Genomic DNA, 27842 nt, shown 5'->3' with positions numbered 1-27842 from the left:
CACAGCTCCAACCTCCCCACGTGGCAACATCCTTGTAAATCTTCTTTGATCTCTTTCAAGTTTCACAGTGTCTTTCCCAAAGCAGGGAGACCAGAACTAAACGGAGTATTCCAAAAGTGGCATAACCAATGTCCTGTACAGCTGCAACAAAACCTCCCAACTCCTATAACTTAATGCACTGACCAATAAAGGCAAGCGTACCAAACACCATCTTCACTACCCTGTTTACCTGCGACTCCACTTTGAAGGAACTATGAACCTGCACTCCAAGATCTCTCTGTTTGGCTACACTCCCCCAGGACCTTACCATTAGGAGTATAAGTCTTGCCCTGATTTGCCCTACCAAAATGCAGCACCTTTACGTTTATCTAAATTAAACTCCATCTACCACTCCTCAGCACATCTGGTCAAGGTCCCATTGTAGTCTGAGGTAACCTCCTTCTCTGTCCACTATACTACCAACTTTGGTGTCATCTGCAAACTTACTAACCATACCTCCTATATTCACATCCAAATATAAATGACAAAAATCAGTGGACCCAGCACCGATCCTTGTGGCTCACCACTGATCACAGGCCTTCAGTCTGAAAAGCATCCCTCTACCACCACCCTCTGTCTCCTACCTTTGAGCTAGTTATGTATCCAAACGGATAGTTCTCCCTGTATTCCATGTGATCTAACCTTGTTAACCAGTCTACCATGTGGAACCTTGTCGAATGCCTTGCTGGAGTCCGTATAGACAATGTCTCTGCTCTGACTGAGAAAAGCAATGATTCCTACATTGACTTCTGAGATTACTCTTTACATCCTATTTATTCAAAATTTACAGAATTCCTACAGTTCAGAAAGAGGTCATTCAGCCCATTGAGTTTGCACCGACTGTCTGAACAGCATTCTGCCCAGAACCAGCTCCCCACCCCATCACTTTGCATTTGCCATGGTTGCTGGATTGCTTCCTGCATTTTGTTTTTAGTCTTTGTTTCATGTTTTGAGCATTTGGAATCTGATTTTGCTTGTATTGGTTGTTTTCTACTTTTCATCCAGCCTTCTATTCCTGCTGCTACTTTTTCTTAATTGTCTGTGTCACAATTTTGTCGGAAAGTCCCTTCTGTAGCACCTAATCAGGCGCATTTCAAAAATCCATCCGCAAATATACACTGCATTTCCTCAGTCATTAGTTTCTGTTAGATCTTTTTAAAAAAAACTATTTGGAATTGTAAGGACGTTCTGTCTTTTGTAAATTAATGTTGGTTGCTCTTAATTAGCCTATATCATTCAAAATGAGTATTAATTGTCTGTGGTGATACGGCCTGAGGGTGGTTTGCTCACAGCCAATTTTAGCCTGCTTGTTCTGTAATTACATGGCCTACCCATTATCCTCTTCTGGAACAAAGGAATTCTGTAGGCAGTTGTCCAGCTCTTGAGGGTAACTGAGTAGGAAAGTCATGCAGCTGAGGAATTGGAAGAAAACTGATTAGAGTGATTTACATGAACAGTTCCAAGAGAAGTGAATGTATAACTGGGTGACAACACTGAAGTTCTTGGAAGGGATAGAATAAGTTGGGTGGGACTGTAGTTTTTAAGTTCATGTGTGGAATCTAAGCGTTGCTAGCAAGGCGAATGTTTATTGTCTATTCCAACAAGTAAGTGTTTTGCTCGGAACATCTGGAGGGCATTTATGGGTCAGCACAATCCCTGTGGGTAGGGAGACACATTGGGTAAAGCTAGCAGCTTCCTTTCCCTAAAGATCATTGGTGAACTCGATCATTTTGCAACAGATAGTGACAGCAATTAATTAAATGAAATCTGAAATAAATTGAATTGGAATTTCCTAGCTGCCAACCCAAGATTTGAACTTGTGCCTCTGGATCATTGGTCCAGGAATCTACATTACAAACCTAAACTTAGTTGTATCAAACCACAAAGATGGCTCAGAAAAGGAATGAAACTGGACAGGCCACTTCGCGTTGACCTGGGCACTGGAAACGACAACATCAAACTCAGCCTTGACGACACTGCAAAGTCCTTTTGATGAACAACTGGGGACTAATGCCAAATTACTAGAGCCATCTTACAGACTAATCAAGAAACAGCTTGACATAATCAGTAATTATGGAATCGTACTATGCATATTATATCCCAGACAACACAGTCACCATCCTTGGGACCTGTGCTAGATCTGTTCTGCTAGTGTGACAAGACAGCAGAGGTAGAGGTACATAGTCAGGAGGGTGTTGCTTGGGAGTCCTCAACATTGACTTGCAAAATCTCATGGCTTTAGGTCAAACATTGGCAAGGAAACATCCTGCTGATAACCATGTACAGCCTGTCTCTTGACTGACAAAACAGGGCTCCTCCTTGTTGAATTCTACTTGGAGGAAAAACTGAGGGTAGCGAGAGCACTGAAAGTACTTTGGGTGGTGACTTCAGTGTCCATCACCAAGAGTGTTCTGGCAGCATCATTACTGACTAAGCAGATCGAACCTGAAAGTACATAGCTGCTAGACTGGGCTTGCAACAGCTAGTGAGGGAGACAAGAGAGAAAAAAATTCTTGACCTCATGCTCACTAATCAAACTGCCAGATGCATCAGTCTGTGACAGTATTGATATGAGAGACCGCTGCACAGTCATTGTGGTGATGAAATTCTGCCTTCACATTAAGGATATCATATTCCCCATCATGTGTGGCACTACCACAGTGCAAAATCATAAAGCCATAAAAAACAAAGACAGGAGTAGGCTATTTAACCCATTGTCTGCTCTGCCATTTCAATACGGTCACGGCTGATTCACTTCCACCTTCCTGCCCTTTTCCTATAACCCTTGATTCTGGTCGCAAATTTATTTATTTTTGCCTTAAATATACGCAACCATTCTGCCCACCCCCAAAACACACACACGGCTTTCCATGGCAAGGAGTTCCGAAGACACTCCACCCTCGGAGAAGAAATTCCTCCTCATCTCAGTCTTAAATTGGCACCCTTTTATTCTGAGACCATGCCCCGGTCCTAGACTCTTCCATGAGGGGAAACATTCTCTCAGCATTTGCCCTGTTAAACCCCCATAAGTATTAAGTCTTAATGAGATTACCTCTCATTCCTCTAGTTTCCAATGAGTAGAGTCCCACCCTGTTTAGCCTGATTTTTTAATAGATCTAGTAACTCAAGACTGGACATACGTGAGATGCTGAGAGCCATTAGCTGCAGTAGTGAACTTCAGAATATCTATCTTCAAGGCTCAGCATATCTTCACTCGACTATTACTATTAAACCAGGAGGCCAACCCTGGTTCACTGAAGAGTGCAGGAGCAACACCAGGCATACCCAAAAGTTAAAAACAAAACAACCCGATAAAGCTCCAACATGTTTGAAACACAAGTAGCCCAATGCAGCAAAAGATAGACAGTAAGCAATTTCACAAATAAGAGATCAAATTTATTAAGCTCTGCAGTCCTGTCACATCCAGCTATTAATGGTGGTGGACAATTAAACAACTCAGTGTAGGAGCAATTGTCATGAAAGACATGAGGGTTTGGGGAGTTGATGAAGCTGATGCCTGGTTCACAAGTCAATGAGTTTCTCACTGGTGGTGGTTTGCACTGACTGGTGTGATAACACTTGGAGGGAGGAAACTGCTGATTCTGCTAAACAACAACAGCTTTAATTTTATATCTAGTATTTAACATAGTAAAGCATCCTAAGGTGTTTCACTGGAGTGCTATCTAACAAAACTTGACATTGAGCCCCACGATAGACATTAGCCAGATGGCCAAAAGATGCAGCCTTTTTGGAACAAATTAGAGGAGGTGGAAGAAGTGGGGAGCTGTAGGGAATAAATTCCAGAGCTTAGCACTGAGGCAATTGAAATCAGAATCCACCTATGGCGGAGTAATTACTTTTGAAGGATGCCAAAATTTGCAAAGCACAGGTAACTTGAAGGGTTGTGATAAACACAATAACATTTTGCAAGGGAAGGAGAGATTTTCATAAGGTGCTTTTTATAAGTTTTGATGGTCCGATCAAATCTGAAGCTGCAATTGGTCTTTCGTATGTATTCTCCTTCCTGTAGATAGTAAGCCATTTAACCCTGAGGAGGTTAGGGTTATTATGGCATCATTGCAGCAGCCTGCAGTATTCCTCAATATGGTTTCCGACTGGCCAGCACTGAAGTGGAATGTGGAGCATCTTTCACATCTCCTGAATGGAAAACCATTTAAGTTCAGGATTGGAGAAAGGAAAATGACTAAAGGTAAGACTTTGTTAATGCACCGTCTCATTTACTTATGACATATTGAGAAATCAAAGTAAAATAAATGTATGTATTTAATGTTAGCTTTCTCTAAAGTTTTGGAATGTCTAAACTATTTAACACATTACTAATGTATTAAAGAAATGCTTCTATTTGCAATGCATTTAAGTCTATAGTGTGGGATGTCTCTGACATGTTTATATGTGGCTTCATAGTTGCTGTCTCCCCGACTACTGAGTTCACATCTATCTTACAACCTTTCTCTTTTCATTGAGACACAAGTTTCTTGCATTTTTTTGAAGCCTCAACATACTGCTGCTTTTGTCCTCCAGCTTTTCTGCATCCTGCTATGTTGGAATCAAATCTACCTTTCAGGATATCAAGACTATGAAACTCCTTGTCCCTCTCAGTTTTCCTCTGTGCCCAATTGTGACAATACTTAGGATTTTAGAGTGGTATTTTGTCCTTTATCTTTTAAAGACAGGTTTTGAGCCACAGGCTTGTTTCCTCCAAGCCAATAAAGTAATCACCTTGTGAAGCCTTGGTTTTTTTTTGAAAGTTGGTAAAAATAGAAGCAGCATGAATGTGTGGAGTCAGGCTCCCAAAGAACCAGGATTTTAGAGATAGTAGGAACTGCAGATGCTGGAGAATCTGAGATAACCAGGTGTAGAGCTGGATGAACACAGCAGGCCAAGCAGCATCAGAGGAGCAGGAAGGCTGACGTTTCGGGCCTAGTGAAAATAAGAATCAAGTCTGTTTTGCTTAAAGTTGAGTAGAGTGACCAATCAAATTACATCTAGAACGCAGCACCTTACACTTGACTTTAAATAAGATAAAAGTTAGGGTCTTGGCTATCTCCTTGATGTATTTGCAGGGGTGTTGGTCTGGTCCATGACAAATTGGGCACTTTTGTCGGAATCAAGATCTCTAATTTAAGGTTAGCTTTTGTATTATTGGATTCAAAGACAGTGAGTTTGTTGCATTCATTTGGTTTAGACAAGCCTTGTGTAATAATAGCTCTTTCAGTTGCTAAGAGTTTCCTGGGGGTGGAAGAAGTCACTTTGGGTGTTTTACGTAAAGAGATTAAGGCAAACAAGTTGAAGTTGGATTTGCCTGTGTCTCCTGGAAAAGGGAAGGTAATTGCAGCAAAGGCTTCACATTTCCAATCGCCAGAAATGCAATCAAAATCATTGGAAATATTTAAAATTCAATTGCAAATGAAGCAGCTCGAATTAGAGGCAACAGCAAGGAAAAAAGAAAGAATAGCCCTGGCAGAAGAAAAAGAAAGGCAAGAGAGAGTGAGACAGACAGAGAGATAATTGCAGTGGAACAAAGAACAAAAAAATTAACAGCTTGAATATAAAAAGGAAATGAAACAGTTTGAATTACAATTAAAAGCAGAAGAAAGGGAGAAAGAGAGAGTTTTTAAACATTGGAAGTTGGAAATTAAGGAGGAAAGTTGACTTAAAATGGTGAAGGTGGAAAGAGGGAGTAATGATGGGGACAGTGATGAAGAGCAAACTCATTGTAGCCAAAAGCCTTGATGCCGAGGTGCCGGTATTGGACTTGGGTGGACAAAGTCAGAAATCACACGACGCCAGGTTATAGTCCAACAGGTTTATTTGAAACTTTTAGCTTTGAACCGACGAAGGGGCTACACGCTGAAAGCCTGTGATTTCAAATAAATCTGTTGGACTGTAACCTGGTGTCATGTGACTTCTGACTTTAGCCAAAAGCCTGGTGTGTATCAGTTTAAATATGTCCAAGTGTTTGATGAGAAGGACATAGAAGCCTTTTTCATTTCATTTGGGAAAGTGGCTAAACAAATGGAATGGCTGATGACCATATGGGCATTGCTGATTCAAACAAAATTGGTAGGTACAGCTAGTGAGGTATTTGCATTCCAATCAGAGGTGGTATCTGGGGAATATAATGAGGTGAAAAATGTCATCTTAAATGCACATGAACTAATTCCAGAAGCCTACAGACAATGTTTTAGGAATCTAAGGAGAGAACCTGGTCAAACGTATATAGAGTTTGAAAGGATCAAACAAAGTAATTTTGATAGGTGGATAAAGGCATTTAAAATAGATCAGACATGGTGGCTCAGTGGTTAGCACTGCTGCCTCACAGCACCAGGGACCCGGCTTCGATTCCAGCCTTGGGTGACTGTCTATGTGGAGTTTGCACGTTCTCCCCGTGTCTGTGTGGGTTTCTGTCGGGTGCTCTGGTTTCTTCCCACAGTCCAAAGTGTGCAGGCCAGGTGGATTGGCCATGGAAAATTGCCCATAGTGTTGAGGGATGTGTAGATTAGGTGGGTTATAGGGGAATGGGTCTGGGTGGGATGCTCTGAGAGTCACTGTGGGCTTGTTGGGCCAAAGGGCCTGTTGCCAGACTGTAGGGATTCTATGATATGATGTTCTTAGGGAGACTGTTAATTTGGAGGAGTTCAAAAATTCACTTCCTGAAATTCATGTGAGAATTCATGTGGAAGAGCAGAGACTTAAAACTGCAAGATTATCAGCAGAAAGACAGATAATTATGACTTGGATCGTAACATCAAACTCAATCGGTGAGGGATAGAAATTGGGGAAAAGTGAAATCTTCTAGTTGTAAAGGAAGAGGAGATCTCATTGAACTTAGTAAAGATAGTTTACCACAGGTTAAAAAAAGAAACCCATGTAGGGGGAAGAGAAGTAAAAATCCTCAGGTGTTTTCACTCTAATAAAGTAGAACAGATGAAGTTGTAGTTGTTGGTGGTTTAAGAAAAGCGCTGGGAAAATGGATGTGATAAAACAGGATGAGCCAGTGAGGTTTATTAAAGTAGTTCAGGAGATCCCAATGGAAGCTAAAGAGCTGCCAAAGGGTGTACAGCCTGGTCAAGAGTTGGTTAATAAGAAAGTACCAGATCTCTTTCAAGAATTACCTGTATGGATAAGGTTTACAGATATGTACCAGGAGGAGTAGGTTTTTTATTCATTCATTTGTGGGATGTGGGTGTCGCTGGCTGGTCAGTATTGATAAGGTGGTAGTGAGCTGCCTTCTTGAACTGATGCAGTCCACCTGCTGTGGGTTGACCCCAATATTATTAGGGAGGGAATTCCAGGATTTTGTCCCAGCGACGGTGAAGTTATGGCGATATATTTCCAAGTCGGGATGTTAAGTGACTTGGAGGGGAACATAAAGGTGGCGGTGTTCCCATGTATCTGCTGCCCTTGTCCTTCTGGATGGAGGTGGTTGTGGGTTTGGAAGGTGCTGTCTGATGATCCTTGATGAATTTCTGCAGTGCGTCCTGTAGATAGTACACAATGAAGTTAAGTAAAGAAGTTAAAATTTTAAGAGACATAGGAGCAATTCAATCTTTGATGGTGAAAGAGTGAAGAGGTATATACTTTGGACGGAGTATTGCTAGAAAAGGTGGTAAAGTGTGGAAATCGCGGTGAAAAGAGTAATATTCCATTATATAAGGTGAGGTCGGAAAGTCCGGTCAAGTGGTGGTAGGACTAATAGAGAAATTCTTTGTTCTGGAAATACAGTTTATCCTTGGAAATGATATAGCTGGACCACAGGTGGGAGTGATCCCTCCTGTGGTTGAAAAGACAGCAGAACATCAGGCAATTGAGATGTTATAGGAAATATATCCTAGGATTTTTCCTGACTCTGTGGTAACAAGGTCACAAAGTCCCTGGTTGAAACCAGAGAGCAAAGACAAGGAAGTCGAAGTTCAGTTATCAGAAACTATGCTTGATCAAATGGTTGAGAAAAAACAAGAATGGGTAGAGAACAAAGTGGATATTTTTAATTGAGAAAGGTTAGTTGAATTACAACAAAAAGATGAAAAAATAAAGCAGTTCAACTTTCTTGCTGCTGTGCTGCCTGGGCTGCTGTGTTCCTCCAGCACCATTGTGTGTTATCTCTGACTTCAGCATCGGCAGTTCTGACTATGTCTGAAAGAATCCGAGTTTGTTAGTATCTTAAAAATGAAGCCTTGATGAGGAAATGGAGACTATTTCTTATTCAGCCAGATGAAAATTGGGCAGAAGTTCATTCAGTGATACTACTGATGTGTTAGAATCATAGAATCCCAAAAGTGTGGAAGCAGGCCATTCGGCCCATTGAGTCCACACCGACCCTCCAAAGAGCATCCCACCCAGACTCATCCCCACCCTATCTCTGCATTTCTTACTGTAGACACTGTGGACAGTTTAGCATAGCCAATCTACCTAACCCACACATCTTTGGACTATGGGTGGAAACCGGAGCACCCGGAGGAAAACCATGCAGACATGGGCAGAATGTGCAATCTCCATGCAGACAGTCGCCCGAGGCTGGAATCGAACCTGTGTCCCTGGCGCTGTGAGGCAGCCATGCTAACCACTGAGCCACCACACTGCCCACCAAAGAAATTGTGCCAGGTAGGAATTGAATGTACAATCTCCTGATCCGTAGTCAGGCACGTTATCCATTGCGCCACTGGCCCCATGTATGTTATAAAAAGGAGGTTCCGGGGACCCCAAAAGGTAACAGTAGGGGTCATTTGGGAGTAATGAAAACGCAAGCCAAAATAGGAAATCATTTTTATTGGCCTAGACTGCATAGAGGTATCGTTGAATTTTGCCAGACGTATGTCCTACGTGTCAGGTGTAATAAGAAAACCTTAGGCAGTGATAAAACCAGAACCATTAATACCTATTCCAGCATTTGAGGAACTTTTTACAAGAGCCTTAATTGGTTGTGTAAGACCCCTCCCAAAAACAAAAAGTGGGAATCAGTATTTGTTGACTATAATGGATGTGTCGATTCAATTTCCAGAGGCCGTTCCATTATGCAATATCACAGTTAAAAAGATTGTAGAAGTGTTCCTCAATTTTTTTACTAAATAGGACTACCCGCAGAGAGACAATCAGTTCCAAGGGTCAAATTTTGCAACAAAATTATTCAAGGAAGTACGAATAGTGTAATAATAAAACAATTCAAATCCACGACGTACCATCCAGAATCACAGGGAGGATTAGAACAGTGGCATCAAACTTCAGTGACCATGTTGAGGGCCTGTAGTCAAAACTGTCCAGAAGATTGGGATAAAGGAATTCCATTTGTACTTTTTGCAATTAGGGACGCACCAAATGAATTTATCAAATTCAGTCTATTTTAATTAGTTTTTGGGCATTAGGTGAGAAGACCACTGAAATTAATTAAGGAGAAATTGGTCAGTCAGAGTTCAGAGACCATATATTTAGATTGTGCATCAATTTTAGGGAAGGATTACACAAAGTGGGTGAGTTGGCAGGACAGCATTTGAAAACAGCACATGTGATGAAACAGGAAGCAGACAACAAATCAAAAATTCATAATTTTGCTACAGGAGATAAAGTGTTTATATTACTACCAGTGGGAGGTGAACCTTTAAAAGCAAGGTTTAGTGGGCCTTATCAAATTGAAAGGAAATTGCGTGAGGTGAATTATTTGATAAGAATGCTAGATTAAAAAGTGTATCATGTGAATGTGCTCAAACAGTATGTTGAAGGGGAAGGAAAGCAAAAGGAGAATGTGGTACTTGTTATAATTCGGAGTGAAGAACTAAATTGAAACAAATTGAATTTGATATTCCAAAAATTAAATTGGACAATAAGGAAGTTCTCAAAAATTAGAATAAATAATTGAGTTACCTTTCAGAGGAAAATCAAAATGACCTGAAACAGTTATTGCGATCACATGGAGAGATATGTGGGAATAAGCTGGGAAGTGCTAATATGATTATGTGTGATGTAAACGTAGGAAATGCTGTTCCAATTAAGTAACATCCTTATCGACTTACCCCTCTAAAGTGGGCACAGGTTCAAAAAATGATTGAAAGCTTGCTCAAAGACAACATAATCAAAGTGAGTTACAACAAATGGAGTTCATCCATATTGCCAAAACCAGATAGTACCGAACTTTTATGTGTTGATTACTGCAAAGACAAGGCAGTTATGAAATCTGATTCATATCCTATTCCACGGCTGGAAGACTGTATTCAGAATGTGGGACAAGCAACTTATATTTCAAAGCTGGACTTACTCAGAGGATGCTGACAGGTACCTTTGTCAGAGAGAGCGAAGGAAATTTTTGCTTTCATGACTCTGAATGGACTTTGCCAGTTTAAAGTTATGCCATTAGGTATGAAAAATGCACCAGCTACATTTCAAAGATTAATTAAGAAAGTCATTTTGTGTGACAATCTGGTGATTTTTAGTCACACGTGGAAGGAACGTATCGGAACATCTATCGGAATTGTTTGATTGACTTCAGAAGGCAGGCATGCTGATAAACCTGGCTAAGAGGGAGTTTGCAAAAGCCCAAGTCACGTTCCTAGGCAATATCAATGGACATGGACAGATGGCCCCGCGGGATGTGAGAATATAATTTATAGGGGAGTTTCCCATACTATTGATGAGGAGGGAAGTACTATGATTCTTGGGACTGAGTGGTTTTTTAACAGAAATTTGTACCAAATTTTAGGAGTGTGGTTGCTCTACTGACTGACTTGTTGAAGAAGTGCAGAAAATTTCAGTGGACGGAGGAATGTCAGAAGGCATTTGACAGCTTGAAAGCTGTATTAACCAGTGCCCCTGTTGTTAGCTACGTCTAATTATACACAGCCATTCAAGTGGCACTCGATGCAAGTGATGTGGGTCTTGGTGCTGTACTTTTGCAAATAGATGACAAGAAGGTAGAAAGTGTGATTGGGTATTTTTCCAAAAGGTTGAATGTTATCAACAGAAATATTCCACAATTGAGAAGGAGACCTCGAATTTGGTGTTGGTATGCAACATTTCAACATTTATGTTGCCTATATTGTGTCTGAGACAATTGTATACACTGATCATAACCCCTTAATATTATTGGAAAAATTTAAGGATAAAAATACCAGACTGTTTAGATGGAGTTTGTTGTTACAGCTGTTAAATTTGAAAATTTACGTGGTGGAACGAGAGAATGTAATTGCTGATGCCTTGTTATGACTGATGAAGGAAGGTAAAGGTGTTCAGTGGCAGAAGAAATGGCCTGAAATGGACAGTAATATTGAATGTTTGCATGCTTAGAGTCAATGTAATGTGTATGTATTGTAGTGTACTTATCGCATTAAGACTAAAGGGTTTTACAAATGAAGCTATCTTTGTATATTGATGGTTTGTTTTTTTTTATAGGGTGGTGTGATGACACTATTGAATTATGTGTATATTTTCTGCTTTTTTTTTTCTTTTCAAAGAGAGGTTTTGAGCCATAGGTGCCAAGCTGTCGTCTCCAAGCTAATAAAGTAAACAGCTTATGAGCCCTTGGAAATTTTTAAAAGGTTGGAACAATAGTAGTTGTTGGGGTTTAGAAGCTGCCATACATCTCTACCTGCTACAGCAAAATGCTTGAGGTTTCTCTCTTTCTGCCACAATTTTCTCTTGATGTTCTTTCTTCCTGAACTGGAGAAACATTGCATGTGAGGTAATCTATTTTATTGAATTTGCCTTTGCCAAGGGTGTGTTTATGGGATGTTACAATATTAGAGCGGTTGCTGTTTAACAGTTTAAAAAATCTATTATTCTGTTAAGTTTTTCAATTGAGTTAAAATTATATCACTTCTTTCTTTTGTTTGTATTTTAACTGGGGAGTAAGAACAGAATCTGTTTCGCTTAAAGCCGAGTAGTGTGAATTATTGAATTATTCTAGTCCCACAGCCCACTGAAATATCTCTAATTGGAATTAATGTCAAGAGTTGGGATAAGGAAGCATTTTCAGGATGGCAACCTGTAACTAGTTGAATGCCAGAGAGATCAGTGCTGGGGACGCAATCACTTACACAACAGGGCAGCCAAGCCTTATGTTGCATGTTCCTCCAGTCTTTCTCTAATTTAATAATATTCAACTTGTCTGTTCTGCCTGCCAACATGCATAATTTCACATTTTGACGACATTGTATTCTATCTCATGTTCTTGCCCATTTGCTTAACCTGTCTGTATCCTTGTATATTCTTTATGCCATCCTCGACACTTGCCTTACCATCAATGAGGGTGGTGCGCGTTTGGAATGAACTGCCAGAGGAAGTGGTGGAGGCTGGTACAATTGTAACATTTAAAAGTTGGGTGTATGAATAGGAAGGGTTTGGAGGGATACAGGCCAAATTCTGGTGAATGGGACTAGATTAATTTAGGATATCTGGTTGGTGTGGATGAGTTGGATTGAATGATCTGTTTCTGTGCTGTGCATCTCTATGACTCTTTTTATGTCACTGCAAGCTTGGCTATAATTCATTCATTTCTCATATTTAAGTCTTAATGTGTTGTAAATAATTGTGTCCCCAGCACTGATCCCTGTTACAGGTTGCCATCCTGAAAATGCTTTCCTATCCCAACTCTCTGCCTTTTATCAAACTCTTTCTGAAAATCCAAATCGATGACATCCACTGCATCCCCATCTTGCTTGTTATCTGCTCAAAGAATTCTAGTAAATTTGTCAGACATGAATTCCCCTCATGAACCCATGCTGACTCTGCTTAATCATGTTATACATTTCCAAATGCTCTGCCAATACGTCCTTTATAGTAAACTCTACCATTTTCCCAGTAACAGGCATTAAAATAACTGACCTATAGTTATCTTTTTTTGTCTCCCCTTTTCAAATAAAGATGGCATATTAGCAGCTTTCCAATCTTCTGGGACTTCTCCAGAATCTAAGGATTCCTTGAAGATTTCTGTCAGTACTTTCACATATCACATATAGACCGGGTGGATAAAAAGGCATTTAGCACGCTTGCCTTTATTGCTCAGTCCTTTTGAGTATAGAAGTTGGGAAATCATGTTGAGGTTGTACAGGACATTGGTGAGGCCTCTTCTGGAATACTGTGTCCAGTTCTGGTCACCCTGTTATAGGAAGGATATTATTAAGCTAGAGAGGGTTCAGAAAAGATCCACCAGGATGTTGCCAGGTATGGAAGGTTTGAGTTATAATGAAAGGCTGGGTAGGCTGGGACTCTTTTTTTTTCACTGGAGCATAGGAGGTTGACAGGTGACCTTATCGAGGCTATTAAATCATAAGGGATATAGATAGGGTTAATAGTAGATGACTTTGCCCTAGGATTGGGGATTTCAAGACTGGGGACATATTTATAAGGTGAGATGAGAGACATTTCAAAAAAAATATGAGGGGAAAATTTTTACACAGAGGGTGGTTCGTGTGTGAAGGAACTTCCTGAGGAATTAGTGGATGTGGGCACTGTTACAGTGTTTAAAAGACACTTAGGTAAGTACAAAAATAGGAAAGATTTGGAGGGATATGGAACAAAAACAGAAATTGCTGTCAAAGCTCAGCCGGTCTGGCAGCATCTGTGGAGAGAAGTCAAAGTCATGTTTTGGGTCGAATGACCCTCCCTCAGAAGGGGTATGGGCCAGGGTCAGGCAGGTGGGACTAGTTTAGTTTGGGATTATGTTTGGCATGGACTGGTTGGACAGAAAGGTCTGTTTCAGTACTGTATGACTGTAGCTACTTCCTTCAGTATCCTAAGATGCATCCCAATAGGGGAGGCGATGGCCTAGTTGTATTATCACTGGGATGTTAATCCAGAGACCCAGATAATGTTCTGGGGATCCGGGTTCGAATCCCACCATGGCAGATGGTGGAATTTGAATTCAATAAATATCTGGAATTAGGAATCTAATGATGACCTTGAATCCATTGTCGATTGTTGGGAAAAACCCATCTGGTTCATTAAGAGATAGCAAGAACTGCCGATGCTGGAGTCAGAGATAATACAGCGTGGAGCTGGAGGAACACAGCAGGTCAGGCAGCATCAGAGGAGCAGGAAACGTGATGTTTCGGGTCAGGACCCTTCTTCAAAGATGGGGGAAGGGGAAGGGAGCTTAGAAATAAATAGAGAGAGGAGGGGTGAGGCTGGGGAAGGTGGGTGGGATGGTGATAGGTGTGTGCAGGTAGGCAGTGGCGGGGATTGGTCAGTGAGGTGGGAGGAGCGGATAGGTGGAAGAGAAGGCGGACAGGTCGTGTCAGGTCAAGGAGGCGGGGCTGAGAGGGAAGATTTTGAAACTAGTAAAGTCCACATTGAGACCGCTAATGTCTCTAATGCCCTTTAGGGAAGGAAACTGCCATCCTTGCCTGGTCTGGCCTACATGTGACTCCAGACTCTCAGCAATGTGGTTGATGTGTAACTGCCCTCTGGGCAATTAGGGATGGGCAATAAATGCTGCCCAGCCAGTGATGCCCTCATCCTGTGAATGAATAAAAAAAAGTTTCCCTGGTCCTGATCTATCATTCTTTAGCCCCACTGGTTTCCCTTGTACTTCTCTGTGATTGCTATTATATTTATTTCCACTCTTCCTTTTGCCCCTTTGGTTATTTTGTAATTTTGGAATGTTGTTAGTGTCTTCTACTGTAAAGAGTGATTAAAAGCATTTATTCAGCTCCTGTACAATTTCCTGGTTTCCCATTATCAGTTACCCTGCCTTGTTCTCTAAGGAACCTATGTTCACTTTGGCTTCTTTCTTCTTGTAATTCCATTTAAAGAAGCTCTTGCTATCAGTTTTGATTATACTTGCAAATTTACCCTCAAAGTTTATCATCTTTCCTTTTTTGATCATCTTTGTTGGTTTTTAAAATTTCCTCAATACTCTGGTTTACTGTTAACCTTTGCTACAATGCATGCTTTTTTTCCTTCAATTTGATGTGATCCTCAACTTCTCTGGTTAACTGTCATTTGCTTAATCCCTTCCTAGAATCGTCCTTCCTCACTCAGATGTTGCTTTACTGTGAACCATGAACTATTTTCTTAGTATGTCAGAAGTTCTACCTAATTATAAGCTATTGTTAAAATTCTTCTTTATTATTGTGTTTCCAACATATTAATACACTCAATATGTAACCAATGTATGTTGTTCATTTATATGGTTGAAAGTACTGTAACTTCACATTCTTTAACCTACAAGCAGTACTGTATAGGAAAGGTTTGTGGATAATAATGTTGCCACATCTCTGATGCTATCAGCATGATTGAATTGCTCTGTAAATTCCTTTGGAAGCCTGGATGTCTTTCTACAATAGCATTTCTGCGACTATTTGTGGCTTTTGGCCACTTGGAATGTCAGTAAAACCGGTTGAAGTTAAGCTGCTTATTTTGTCTCGGTTCAGTAATGCTTGTAATCAGTGGGCTTTTGATTTTGCCTTCGCTTCAGACTGTCATTTTACTGGTTCTGTGAAATTACTGAGCCCAAAGTCTGACTTGAGAGCGCAGAATATGGTGAAGTTTCATCTAGCGGTATTAAGCCTGCAATGAAAAAGCCCCTGTAAATACATTGCTCGTTGAACACCTGATTTAAGAATGGAATTGAGAATTAGAAATAATTAAATACTATGCAAAATCTGTCTGTGGAAAATGTGATGACTATTTAATCTGTGTTTCTTGGTGTGGATGTTTCATTCCATTCACTGTTCCCCATCCCTACCAGTCCCTGCAGTTCCAGGGATGGAGAAGGTGTGGAAGAATCTGTTATAAAGATTGTACGAGAATCCACAGTGGCAATTTCCACCTGCCTGACAGCTGCAAACTGGCTTCGGGACCTCATGGGTCTTATCTGCACGAAGCAGGTAGATTTCTGTCTGCTGGAGCGGAGAGAAAGATGAAATAAGTATTTTAGAAATGCAGTAGCCATTTAAAAACAAATGTTGTAACTGAGATTGTGTGGTATATTGGGAGAATGTTCTAATGAAGATTTACTGCCACGTGTGTTGCTTCCCCAGTGTCTGGATTGAATTGTGCATAAATGTAACCTGGGATCATTCATGCTTCAGATTGGATTAGAAGTATTTGGGAGATGGAGAATTGTGACTGGGCCATTTAGGATTGACTCTTGGATATATATGCATTTGACTGATGTGCTCTTCTCCATTCTTAGCCAGATGGCAGGAGAGAAAAAGGTGATGATGTTGGGGAAGGGGGTAGTGATAGTGGGTTGTGTATGAGGATACGGTCGGGGAAATAAAAATGCAGATTATGATGCCCTGTTCCTTGCATGTTATAGTCTCAATTTCCTTGTGAGCTTTTACTGGATGAAAGCGAGTGAGTACAATGATTTTGTCCTTTGGATTTTCAGAGGCTATACCATTTCCTCAATACTGTGAATAATAAGTAATGTTCTGTTGAATAGTCACTGATAAAACCCTTCAAAACAGCTAAAATTGTTGATGGATTCTGTTTTTGGATTTCTTAGGGTCATAGTGGAGCCATTTCGCCCATCATATTGATTTATGACATGACTATCATCTCTTCCTGATAGTTGTAAGTGCACCTTGAGATGTGGGCTGAGGCGGATTGTTAAGGCACATGAGGGGATGTTTAAGAATGCTTATAATCAACTAAGAAGAGCTAACTGCTGACGTGGGGTGCCAAAAGTGCTAATGTGTCCAGGACAATCTGATTTTCATGATCTTCAGACCAGTGAAGCTTTGTTTTATTTCAAAAGTGCTGGAGAAGCTGTTGGAAACGTAGACCCAGATTGTGGGATAAAGGTTGATTTCATTGGGTGAAGAATAAATATTAACATGCACAATTCCACCCTCTTCAAAGTACTACCACAAGATCTTTTAAGCCCACCTGAGAGGGAAAGTATAATGTCTCATTCAAAAGACAGCACCTTTGACAGTGCAGCACTCCCTCACTACTGGCACACAAAGCATTAACCTAGATTTTGTTCTCGGGTCTTTTGGGTGGGACCTGAATCTACAGACTTTTGACTTGGACGAGAACGCTTCGTACTGAGTGACAGCTAACACCATATCTTGTTAATAAATTCAAGTGTTTGTTTTTCATTTCTGTCTCTCTTCATTGCTGGCTAGCAGCATTTATTGCCCGTTCCTAGTTGCCCTTCTCAAGGGTTATAAATGCTGGCCAGCCAGTGACGCCCACATGCCACAACTGAATAAAAACAATATTGGAGTAGTCTGGGACAATAGCAATTTTAACCAAAAATCCTAGATGTGAAAAAGAGTAGAAATAGAAAAGTAGATTTGTCAGATTGGAGGCATCCATGATAAGATGGCAGTGTGAGACCATGGCAGGATTTAAAAACAATGAGGATTTTAAAATTGAAACATCGCCAGATGAGAAGAGCCAATATGGTTCAATGATCTCAGAGGTATTGGGGATGATTTTAGGAAGAGGAGGAAATTCCTGTGCAAGTTGTTTTAGGAGAGTAAAGTCCCACATCCTTCACATCTGCTTCTCCTGTTAGCTTTACATGTATTTTCTGTGACAGAGATGGACGCCTTCAGTCTGCACTTCCTCCTTGAAATTTTCAGGTCAGACAGGTTAAAAGGGGTAGTCTGCATATATCCCTCAGCGGGGCCATTGGCTTCAGTGGGAGATAGAGAACTAAATCCCTTAGTCATGAAAGCTGCACTATGGGCAATAGATTGGTTTACATTTCAACTTTGGAGAGACGTAGAACAAAGCAGCCTTTATTCCTCTATCTCCAGTGATTCGTGGTTCAGTTTTGCTGTTTTCTTTGTTAGCCTGATCCTTTGTGGATTGTTGCAGCTCTTTCCTGTTCCACTGACTAGCCATGTTATTTCACCTGCTGTGTACATCACTCCTTTTTTTTTCGAGGATTAAAATTCCCTCTGATTAAAGTTCAAGTGACTATTTTTGGCAGCCAAAATGTAAGTGGAAAATCTCCTGAACAAATAGCAAGTAATTTATTTTTAATCATTTTTGCAGCACTGTGTGGAACTTTGATTGTCGATAGTCAGCAAGGAAAGAGAGTTTATTGACGATATCTATGCTCCGAACCTCCTCTTATGGAAGAAAATCAAAATTGTTTTCTTTTTTCTCTATGAAGGTCAATTTTAGCGCTGCTGACTAGTTATCCTGCTTGGCTGTCCTGGTGCTATCAGTTGAAGGGGGCATCTGAGCATGTCAAATTGGGGAGGGGGAGATGAGGTAGATGGCTTGACTGTTCCAGATCAGTTTATACCTGGCAGTCATCAGGAGTGTGACTACAGGTTGGGACTGATATCTGGGACGTCATACAGCATTAAAGTTTTCTGTAATTGCCGTTGTTTGGGTGGCCAAATACATAGAGGGAGAGACTTTACCCAAGTCCTATAGGCCAGTGCTAAAACTAATATTTTTCACCCTTGTTAGAGAAAAGTTAAAATATTGAGCGAAGGGCCATTTTCTTGAATAAAAATGGCGAGTGGGCATAACAAAATAGTGCAGATCCTTGCACATCTATTTTCGTTTAGAAAGTAGAAACTTCTGGCCTTTTTTTGGGTCTTGATCTTTTGTTAGGCACATGTTCTGTATCCAGCAGAGTTGGCCTGGAGCACTTGTATATATTTTAGTTCACTTGCTTAGACATCTTATGACACACGTCTGAAGCTGGAGGAATCTGCACCCAGGCCTTCTGGCCTAGAGGTGAGGACACTATTATTGTGCTGCAAGTACCCTTCTGGAGCCCTTGTATGGCTGACTTCTTGCACTTGTTTAGAAGTGGCCTTGGTCTCTCTCTGGAGAATTGTTTGGGGTCAATACTTAATGTCTTTTACTAAAGACCTAACTGAGGTTAGAAATCTCTGTGTGAGAAGTCACAATGTGGAGCTAGGATTCTGAACCTCCATTTGGATGTATTGCTCTCCCCACCAATTTACTGCAGCTCCCAACTGCACTGGTCGGTTGGTCATTAAACATAACAATCCTTAGCATGTCTCACTGTTCCATGGCCAGTTCGTGTATGAACAAGCTCTGTTCCCTGATTAGATGGCTGTTAGCTGTCAGCCAAGTAGTGTTCTTATAGGTAATGAACAAAAATGTTGGAAGTAAATTTTAATGATCCTATGGCTTTTCTCCTTAGTTGACCTGTAGACCAATCTTCATTTTCTGGAAACTCTGGACATCCTGTAGAATTGGCAACCTTAATGGGAACTTGCATTATCGTTTGTTGGACTGAGGATTAACTTGGTTGAAGACTCGAGAATTGAGATGAACTGGCAATGCAGGATGCTCCAAGTTGGAAATGAGTAGTAGGGCAGTTGACGGTGAACTGGAGAATTGCAGTTAGTGGATATTTCTTGTGGTTTTAAAAGCTGAAGGCTTTTTGGAGGAAGAATTGATTTGAGGGTGGTTAGGGATTGTGCAGTTAAGACATTTTCTAGCAACATTCTGTGTTCAACAGCCTAAAAGAACTTTTCAAATTCTTCATGCTGGTATGTAAACACTGAAGCTGTGTCCAAGTCATTAATTCAACAGCATTAGGAATGTGATAAGCCCTGCTCTGCAGCGTAATAAACTCAAACTTGTTCTGTATCTTCCCTTTAGTTTAGTTTAATTTCTGATTCCCTCTGAATATTGGGCTCCTCTTCCTGCATGATCATGGAGTCTGTGTTTGTCCATATTCTTTGCCTGATAAGTTGCAAAATTGAAGAAAAGAAACTTGAAATTTTTGTGTTTTTTTGATCTCAAGATTACAAATCTCATTACCTAAAATGTTTGTTATAGTGTAATCGCTGTTGTCATGTAGGAAATTAAACACTCAATTTGTGCACAGCAAGATCCTACAAGCAGCAATGAGCAGATAATATATTTTAGTGATTTTGATAATGTCCACCTGGGAGAGCTCATTGTGTCTAGGTTTTATGTTTACTCAGTTAGTTGGCACTTAGCAGGGTGCAGCACTCTCTCAGTACTGCTCTGGAGTGCCAGCCTAGATTTTTGGGCTTGAGATTCTGGAGTGGGACTTAAACCCACAACAGTCTGACTCCGAGGCGAGAGTGCTGCCAATTGACTATTAATAGTTTTAACTGTGTTAATTTGCTCTTCTGTAAGAAACAGTCAGTGTGTAAATCATACCCAAGCAAATTTAATGGCTTTATTGAGGCAGATTTGTTTCTCCAAATCAAATTAGAAATTGTATACTGTGACCTTTTCCATGAAGTTACTTGCATCTCATCAGCAGCAGTCATTAGAACTTGGGTCATTTGTGATATTTTCATTAGCCTTTTATGCTAAATTCTGATAGAACTACTGACCCATTCAGCTTCACTTTTGGCTCAACTATCATTGTCAAGGTTATGGGGTGTATTATGATACATGTAGACCATGTAATCTAATTTAGTTCTGATTACTACGTTTAAATTTTCACACAGATTTTTAATTTTCTAAACAGTTGGGTGAAGCAGAGCACCTCTAGTCGAAGCAATTTTCTCAAATGTGATCAAGACTGAATTTTAAAAAAAAGAAAACTTTCATGGGATGTCAGTGTTATTGGCAACGTCAGCATTTATTACTCTCCCCTACTCGTCTTTGGAAAGGTGGTGGTAAATCGCCGCCTTGAATGAAACTGAGTATATTATTAGGCTGCTTCAGAGGACATATTGAATCACATTGTTGAGGCACCATTTTAAAACAAGTTACTTTATGGAATGTGGAGGTTGCTGGCAAGACCAGCATTTTGTTGCCTATCTCTAATCGCTGTTGAGAAGGTGGTTAGCTAGAGAAGGGGACAGTATTCTGTTAAACTCCTGACTTGTACATTGTAAATGGAGGGCAGGCTTTGTCAAGTGAGATTGATGAGTCACTCACCTCAGAATTCCTAGTCATTGAGCAGTATATTTCAACACAGTATTTATATGGCTGGTCCAATTCAGTTTCTAGTCAATGGTAACCCCAAGAATGTTGATTGTAAGAGATTCAGAGATGATAATGGTCTTGAATGTCAAGGGGAGATGGTTGGATGCCTAGCTTTGTATGGTATGAATGTTACTTGCTACTTATCAGCCCAACTCTGATTGTTAACCAGGTCTTGTTGCATATTGACATGCTTCAGCATCAGTAGCAGCAATGTGTACTATCTACAAGATGCACTGCAGAAATTCACCAAAGATCCTCAGACAGCACCTTCCAAACCCACGACCACTTTCATCTAGAAAGACAAGGGCAGCAGATATATGGGAACACCATCACCTCCAAGTTTCCCTCCAAGTCACTCACCATCCTGATTTGGAAATATATCGCCGTTCCTTCACTATTGCTGGGTCAAAATCCTGGAATTCCCTCCCTAATAGCATTGTGGGTCAACCCACAGCAGGAGGAATGCAGCGGTTCAAGAAGTCAGCTCACCACCACCTTCTCAAGGGCAACTAGGGATGGGCAAGAAATGCTGGCCCGCCAGCAACGCCCACATCCCACAAAATGAATAGAAAAAAAAACTAATGAGGTATGAAATGTGCTGAATATTTGCAATCATTAGAGACCAGCCCCTTTTAGCTTAGGTTGCCGGGAAGTTCATCGAAGTAGCTGATGATGTTTGGGCTAAGGACATCACCCTGAGGAACAGCTGCAGTGATGTCCTGGGACTAAGGTGATTGGCCTCCAACAACCAAAACCATTTTCCTTTTGTGCAAGGTATGATTCCAAGCAATGTTACCACTAATTTGGGGCAGCACAGTGGCTCGGTGGTTAGCACTGCAGCCTCACAGCGCCAGGGACCCCAGGTTCAATTCCACCCTTGGGCGACTGAGTTTGCACATTCTCCCCGTGTCTGTGTGGGTTTCCTCTGGGTGCTCCGGTTTCCTCCCACAGTCCAAAGATGTGCAGGCTAGGTGGATTGGCCATGCTAAATTGCCCTGTAGTGTTCAGGGATGCGTAGGTTAGAGGATTTACAGGGGGATGGGTCTGGGTAGGATGCTCTGAGGGTCGGTGTGGACTTGTTGGGCAGAAAGGCCTGTTTCCACTCTGAAGGGATTCTATTCTATTCTGTAATTCTTCTGTGCAGATCTCCAAAGTCTGTGTTCAATAGGGACTTCTAGAACTAGAAGTCAATGCTGTGAACATTGTTGGTACAGCATGATATGCATGCAGTCTTGGAGAGACTGCGTGGTCATTGCAAAGGTAACGCTGAATCCAACCAATGGATAGCTTTTCCTGGATTCCCATCAACTTCAATTTTTCCTGGACTCCTTGACACCACACTGTTAAATACTTGGTTGTGTCAGAGGCCGTCACTTTCACTTCTAATTTCAGCTCTTTTTTGTCCACCTTTGGACCAAGGCAGTAGGGAGATCGGGGACGAGTGGCTTAAGTGAAGCCCAAACTGTACATTAGTGAGCAGGTTGTTACTGGAGTCACAAACAGTGTATGCCTTATAAGAATGGCATATCGGTTTCCCTTCAAGGCATTGGTGAAGGAGAGATTGTTAATTATGATCTGGGAGTTTCTGGACCACCATTGCAGATACTAGATTTGCTTTATTTATTTATTTAATTAATTGAATTTAAATTCCCCAGCTGCTGTGATAGGATTTGGACTTAATCTCTGGATCATTCGTACAATCTTCTGGATTACTAGTCAAGTCTCATAACCATGAGCTGTATCTCAAATGAAGCAAGATGTTTTAGAGCCCACACATACATACATAACAAATGGGAGCAGAAGTAGATCATTCAGCCCATTAAAGCTGCACTGCTATTCAATAAGATCATGGCTGATCTGTTTGTTTCAAATTCCTCATTCCCATTGACCGTCAGAACCCTGACTCCCTGCCTAATATTCATTGTGCACCCCCCTCCCCCAACCTTCTGAAGTAGAGAGTTCCAAAGTCTCTCAATCCTGTAAGAGAAAATGTTTCTTCTGTCTCCGGCCTGATAGGATGATGCCTAATTTTAAAACAGTGCCCCCTTAATTCTAGACTCACTCAAAAGGAAACATGCTTTCCATGTCTACACAGAACAGGTCATACTTGATTTGGTGATTGACTAACAAATCAGAATTATTTCACAAGCTGATAGTAAACAAATAGTGAGCATATATCATTCAGTTTGATATTGGATTTTGATCGGGGAACCTTTCACCACCTCGCTTGTCAAGAATCTATCTACTGTCTTTTGAGGAAGAGAAGGTCACGAACTTCTGTGAGGGAGAAAACTCCTCCTTTATCTCTGTCTTTTTTAGCTGAGCCGTAATTTTAGGTTCTCATGTAAGAGGAAGTATCCTTTCAATCTCAGCCCTGTCAAAAGCCCTCAGATCTTAAAAGTTTAATCAAACCACCTGTTACTCCTCAAAACGTTGCTGATCACAAGCCCAGCTTGTCAGTGTTTCCTAAGAAGACAACTTGCCCATTCCCAGATATTAGTCTGATAAAACATCTCTGAATGCTTCCAATGAATTTAAATGAGAAGACTAATATTGTATGCAGAACTCTAGATTGGTTTCACCAGTGCACTATAGAAGCGAAGCATTACCTTTTTATTCACAATTTCCCTTTTCAACATACGATAACATTTTCCTAGCTTATTGATTGCTGTGCCTGCATTCTATCCTTTTGTGATTCATAGAGTGGGATACTCAGATCCCTCTTCATCTTGGAGCTCTGCAATCTCTTACCATTTAGATAGTATCTTTTTTTTTATTCTTTGTGCCAAAATGAATAATTTCACATTTTCCCACATTATCCTCAATTTGCCAGATCTTTGTCCACTCACTTACCCTATTGATATTTCTTGTAGCCTTTTTATCATCTGCATAACTTACTTTCCTACCTATCTTTGTGTCATCACCAACTTTACCATGTACCTTCAGTCCCTTCATCTGGGGCATTTTATATAAATTGTAAAACATTGAGGGCACAGCACTGATTCCTGTGGCTCATTACATCTCGCCAAACACTTATGTGAACTCTCTTGTTTCTGGTTAGCTAGCCAATCATCCATCCAAGCCAAAGTGCTTCCCCCTCCATTAGGAGCTTTTTTTTTCCATAGACAGCAATGAGTTTTTTTTTTCTGGTGTTTGAAGCTGCACTGTTGACCCAGATTTTACAGGAATTAAAATAAAAACAGAATGCTGGAGGAATTCAGCAAGTCTGGCAGTTTCTGTGGAGAGAGAAATAAAGTTAACATTTCGAGTCCAATATGACTCTTAGTCTCCACTAGTCTGTCCTTGTAAAGAAAATTTCCTTCTGCAGGTAGAACTGTGGGATCTTTTAATGTCTGTCTGAACACTGGAGGTGGGTGGACCCTTTATTTAATATCCCCTTCAAGATCTTGGACATTGCAGCTGTCCCTCAGTGTTGCATTGGACCATCAGTATAATGGGTGGGGAAGAGCCATCAACCTTCTGAGATGAGAGGTGTAAGTGAGTCAAGCAGCCACTGATGCTAAGAGCTAAACATAGCCAGTCACCAGTTTTGTTATCATTGTGGGTCATGGAAGGATAATTGTAGAGATAACCTTGTCCTTGAAGAAAATAATAAATTAGGGCGCACAGTTCAGTGCCATGGGAAAGTTTAACCTTAGTAACAGTTAATATTGGATAAAGAAAAGGGTGATTTATGTTAAACATTTAATTGTAACAGGATTTGTAGGGAAGGTTTTATTAAAAACGCAATGACCCTTTAGGATAACCATAGTTGATGAGGCGTAACCCCTTTAGCAAATGGCTGTGATGTGATTAATCCAGAAAATGAAAGAATATCTCAATGTAGTTTTGATGTCATTTGCTCATCGCATGCTATTCTGCCTGAATAGATAATGAAACTGCACAAAGCTGAAAGATATGAACTGGTAAAGAAGAAGCTGTATAAATGTAATGACTGTACGTGTAGTTAAGTATCAGTTACTTCATCAATATCTTTATTGTATCTACATTTTCTGACCCATTGAATGAAAAGGCTGGGCTCTAATTTTCTTGGGATTTAACAGACATCAAGAACAACACCATATTCATTTTGGCAAATGGCTATATTTCATGTGTTTTGATGTGAACTTTGTGCTTATTAAGGCAAGGAATAATAATGCTTAGAAAATTAACCTTTTGTATGTTGAGCACAGGTTAGATTAGGTTTAATATCAGTTGGGGCCAGAATATTCATTTGGCTTCAAAATGCAGAGATGGCATTACACACCTTAGCAGCAGGTGGGACTTGAACCCAGGTGACTTGGCTCAGTGGTAGGGAAATGACCACTTTGCCAGAAGAACCAGCAGAATGTTAACATAGTATAGGGCTAACATGAAATACAGAAATTGGCTTGAAGGTAAGAGATGGAGGGTGGTGGTGGAAGGTCTTTTTTTGGACTGGAGGTCTGTGACCAGCAGTGTACCGTGAGGGTCAGTGCTGGGTCCACTGCTTTTTGTCATTTATATAAATAATTTGGATGTGAATATAGGAGGAATGGTTAGTAAGTTTGCATATGACCAAAGTTGATGGTGTAGTCGACAGTGAAGGTGGTCATCTGAGAGTGCAATGGGACCTTAATCAGATGGACAATGGGCTGAGGAGTGGCAGATGGAGTTTAATTTAGCTAAATGTGAGATGGTGCATCTTGGTAGGGCAAATCAGGGCCGGACTTCTACACTTAATGGTAGGGTCCTGGGGAGTGTTGCCGAACAAAGAGACCTTGAGGTGCAGGTTCATAGTTCCTTGAAGGTGGAGCCATAGGTAGACAGCGTAGTGAAGAAGGCACAAAAACAAAGTTGCTGGAAAAGCTCAGCAGGTCTGGCAGCATCTGTGAAGAAGAAAACAGAGTTAACGTTTCGGGTCCGGTGACCCTTCCTGATAACGGTCACCGGACCTGAAATGTTAACTGTTTTCTCCTTCACAGATGCTGCCAGACCTGATGAGCTTTTCCAGTAACTTTGTTTTTGTTCCTGATTTACAGCATCCGCAGTTCTTTTGGTTTTTATTTAGTAGTGAAGAAGGCATTTGGCATGCCTGTCTTTATTGGTCAGTGCATTGAGTGTAGGAGTTGTGATGTTCTGTTGCGGCTGTAGAGAATATTGGTTATGTCACTTTTGGAATACTGTGTTCAATTCTGGTCTCCCTGCTATAGGAAAGATATTAAACTTGAAAGGGTGCAGAAAAGATTTATAGGGATGTTGCTGGGTTTGGAGGATTTGAGCTAAAGGAGGGAGGAGGCTGAATAGGCTGGAACTATTTTCTCTGGAGCATCAGAGGCTGAGGGATGACCTTATAGAGGTTTATAAAATCATGAGGGTCATGGATAGGGTGAACAGCCAAGGTTTCTTCCCCCCCAGGGTAGGTGAGTCAAAACCAAGATGTCGTAGGTTTAAGCTCAGAGGGGATAGATGTAAAAGGTGCCTAAGAGGCAACCTTTTCATACAGAAGGTGGTGAATGTATGGAATGAGCTGCCAGAGGAAGTGGTGAAGGCTGGTACAGTTACAACATTTTAAAAGGCATCTGGATGGGTATATGAATAGGAAGGGTTCAGAGGGATATGGGCCAAATGTTGACAAATGGGACTAGCTTAATTTAGGATATCTAGTCGGCATGGGCGAGTTGGACTGTAGGGTCTGTTTCTATGCTGTACAGCTCTATGACTGTATGACATGTTCCTACTCCACCAGAGTGCCTGTAACATCTTTTATTCAAAGCCATTCTGTGAGCTTTCTGAATGAGATTGGCAATTTTATACTCAGTAATGCAGAATTAGAGATGGTTGTGGCTCAATGTTCATTGGGGACTGAAGTAAAATTGCTCAAACTCATTTTAACTGGTGGATATGAACAGCTTATCTCCTACCTTTTAAAAGAAACTCAATATCAAATACATTAAATTGGATGCTAATTAAATTCACACTGAGAATTCAGCATATTCAGTATGTTTTAACATTCTCCTGTGTAATTTGGCGTATGCCAACTTGCTGCAGCATTATCTGTCACTTGTTTAACAAGTGTAAAATTTTGTGAGCTAACAAAGCAAGTGATCTTGAGAAGTGTCCACTTAGTAAAGACTAATCTATTTAAATCAGTATGCCTTTGTTGACCTCTCTTTCTGTGACATTCAGTCTGCCTTTTAAATAGTTTCTTGTCAACAGACCCAAGGGTATTTTTTGTAATGTGGCTCACTATTCTATTTTAATGATGCATAACACATTTTCACCTACCCCTTTCCAAATGTTAAGTATTCTGCTGTTAATACGCAGGCTGAAATCTGAGCACTGTCGTTTAATAAGCTTCTGCTCCAGATACTGAAGAACATTAACTGATTTTTTTTTGTGTGTGATGGTATGTTGTAAGATGTGCTGCAGGATACAATATATCAGGAAAACACTGGTACTTCGACACTATAAAACTTACTGGTTTGACACCGTTGTGGAGTGGTATTTTGTATTCCAAAACACAATTTGTATTTTTGTGCAAAAACAAGATTTCAATAAGCAATGGAACAGATGCCCTAGAGAGACAATAAACGTAATTATTAATGAATTCAAATGCAAATTAAGTGGATATCTTGCAGAAAAATTACACTTTGGAGTGTAGTATGTCAGTAATTTTAAGACATGACCTGCCATAAGTGTTGTTTATTTGCAGTAACAGGTGATTTTGCTTTTACAGATTCCCAATTAATCTGACAGTGGGTGTTTTCCTGTCTTTGTCTGGGTCTGGTTTGGTACTTGATGGTGATTTATTGATATTATTAGTCATCAGTTTTATTTTTCATTGTACCATGTGAATACTGGGCTGGTAGAAGGAGAAGTAACTGAATGCAAAGATAGTGAGAACTGCCGATACTGGAGAATCTGAGACAACAAGGTGTAGAGCTGGA

The 27842-nt window shown here is 40.6% G+C and overlaps 1 protein-coding gene across 1 annotated transcript in view; it reads left to right on the top strand.

The window, feature by feature from the left end:
* The window catches only part of hspbap1 (hspb associated protein 1), a 63926-nt gene that overhangs the window by 10527 nt on the left and 25557 nt on the right, over positions 1-27842 (top strand). Inside the window, exons 2-4 of the mRNA XM_048599261.1 lie at positions 4070-4249; positions 5246-5385; positions 8554-8664. Of these exons, the coding sequence (XP_048455218.1) occupies positions 4070-4249; positions 5246-5385; positions 8554-8664 (431 nt within the window). The remainder of the gene's footprint in view (positions 1-4069; positions 4250-5245; positions 5386-8553; positions 8665-27842) is intronic.

The sequence above is a fragment of the Rhincodon typus genome, chromosome 7 (genome assembly GCF_021869965.1).
Source record: "Rhincodon typus isolate 14 chromosome 7, sRhiTyp1.1, whole genome shotgun sequence".
Taxonomy (NCBI): Eukaryota; Metazoa; Chordata; class Chondrichthyes; order Orectolobiformes; family Rhincodontidae; genus Rhincodon; species Rhincodon typus.
This window is presented reverse-complemented; position numbering and strand designations above follow the sequence as displayed.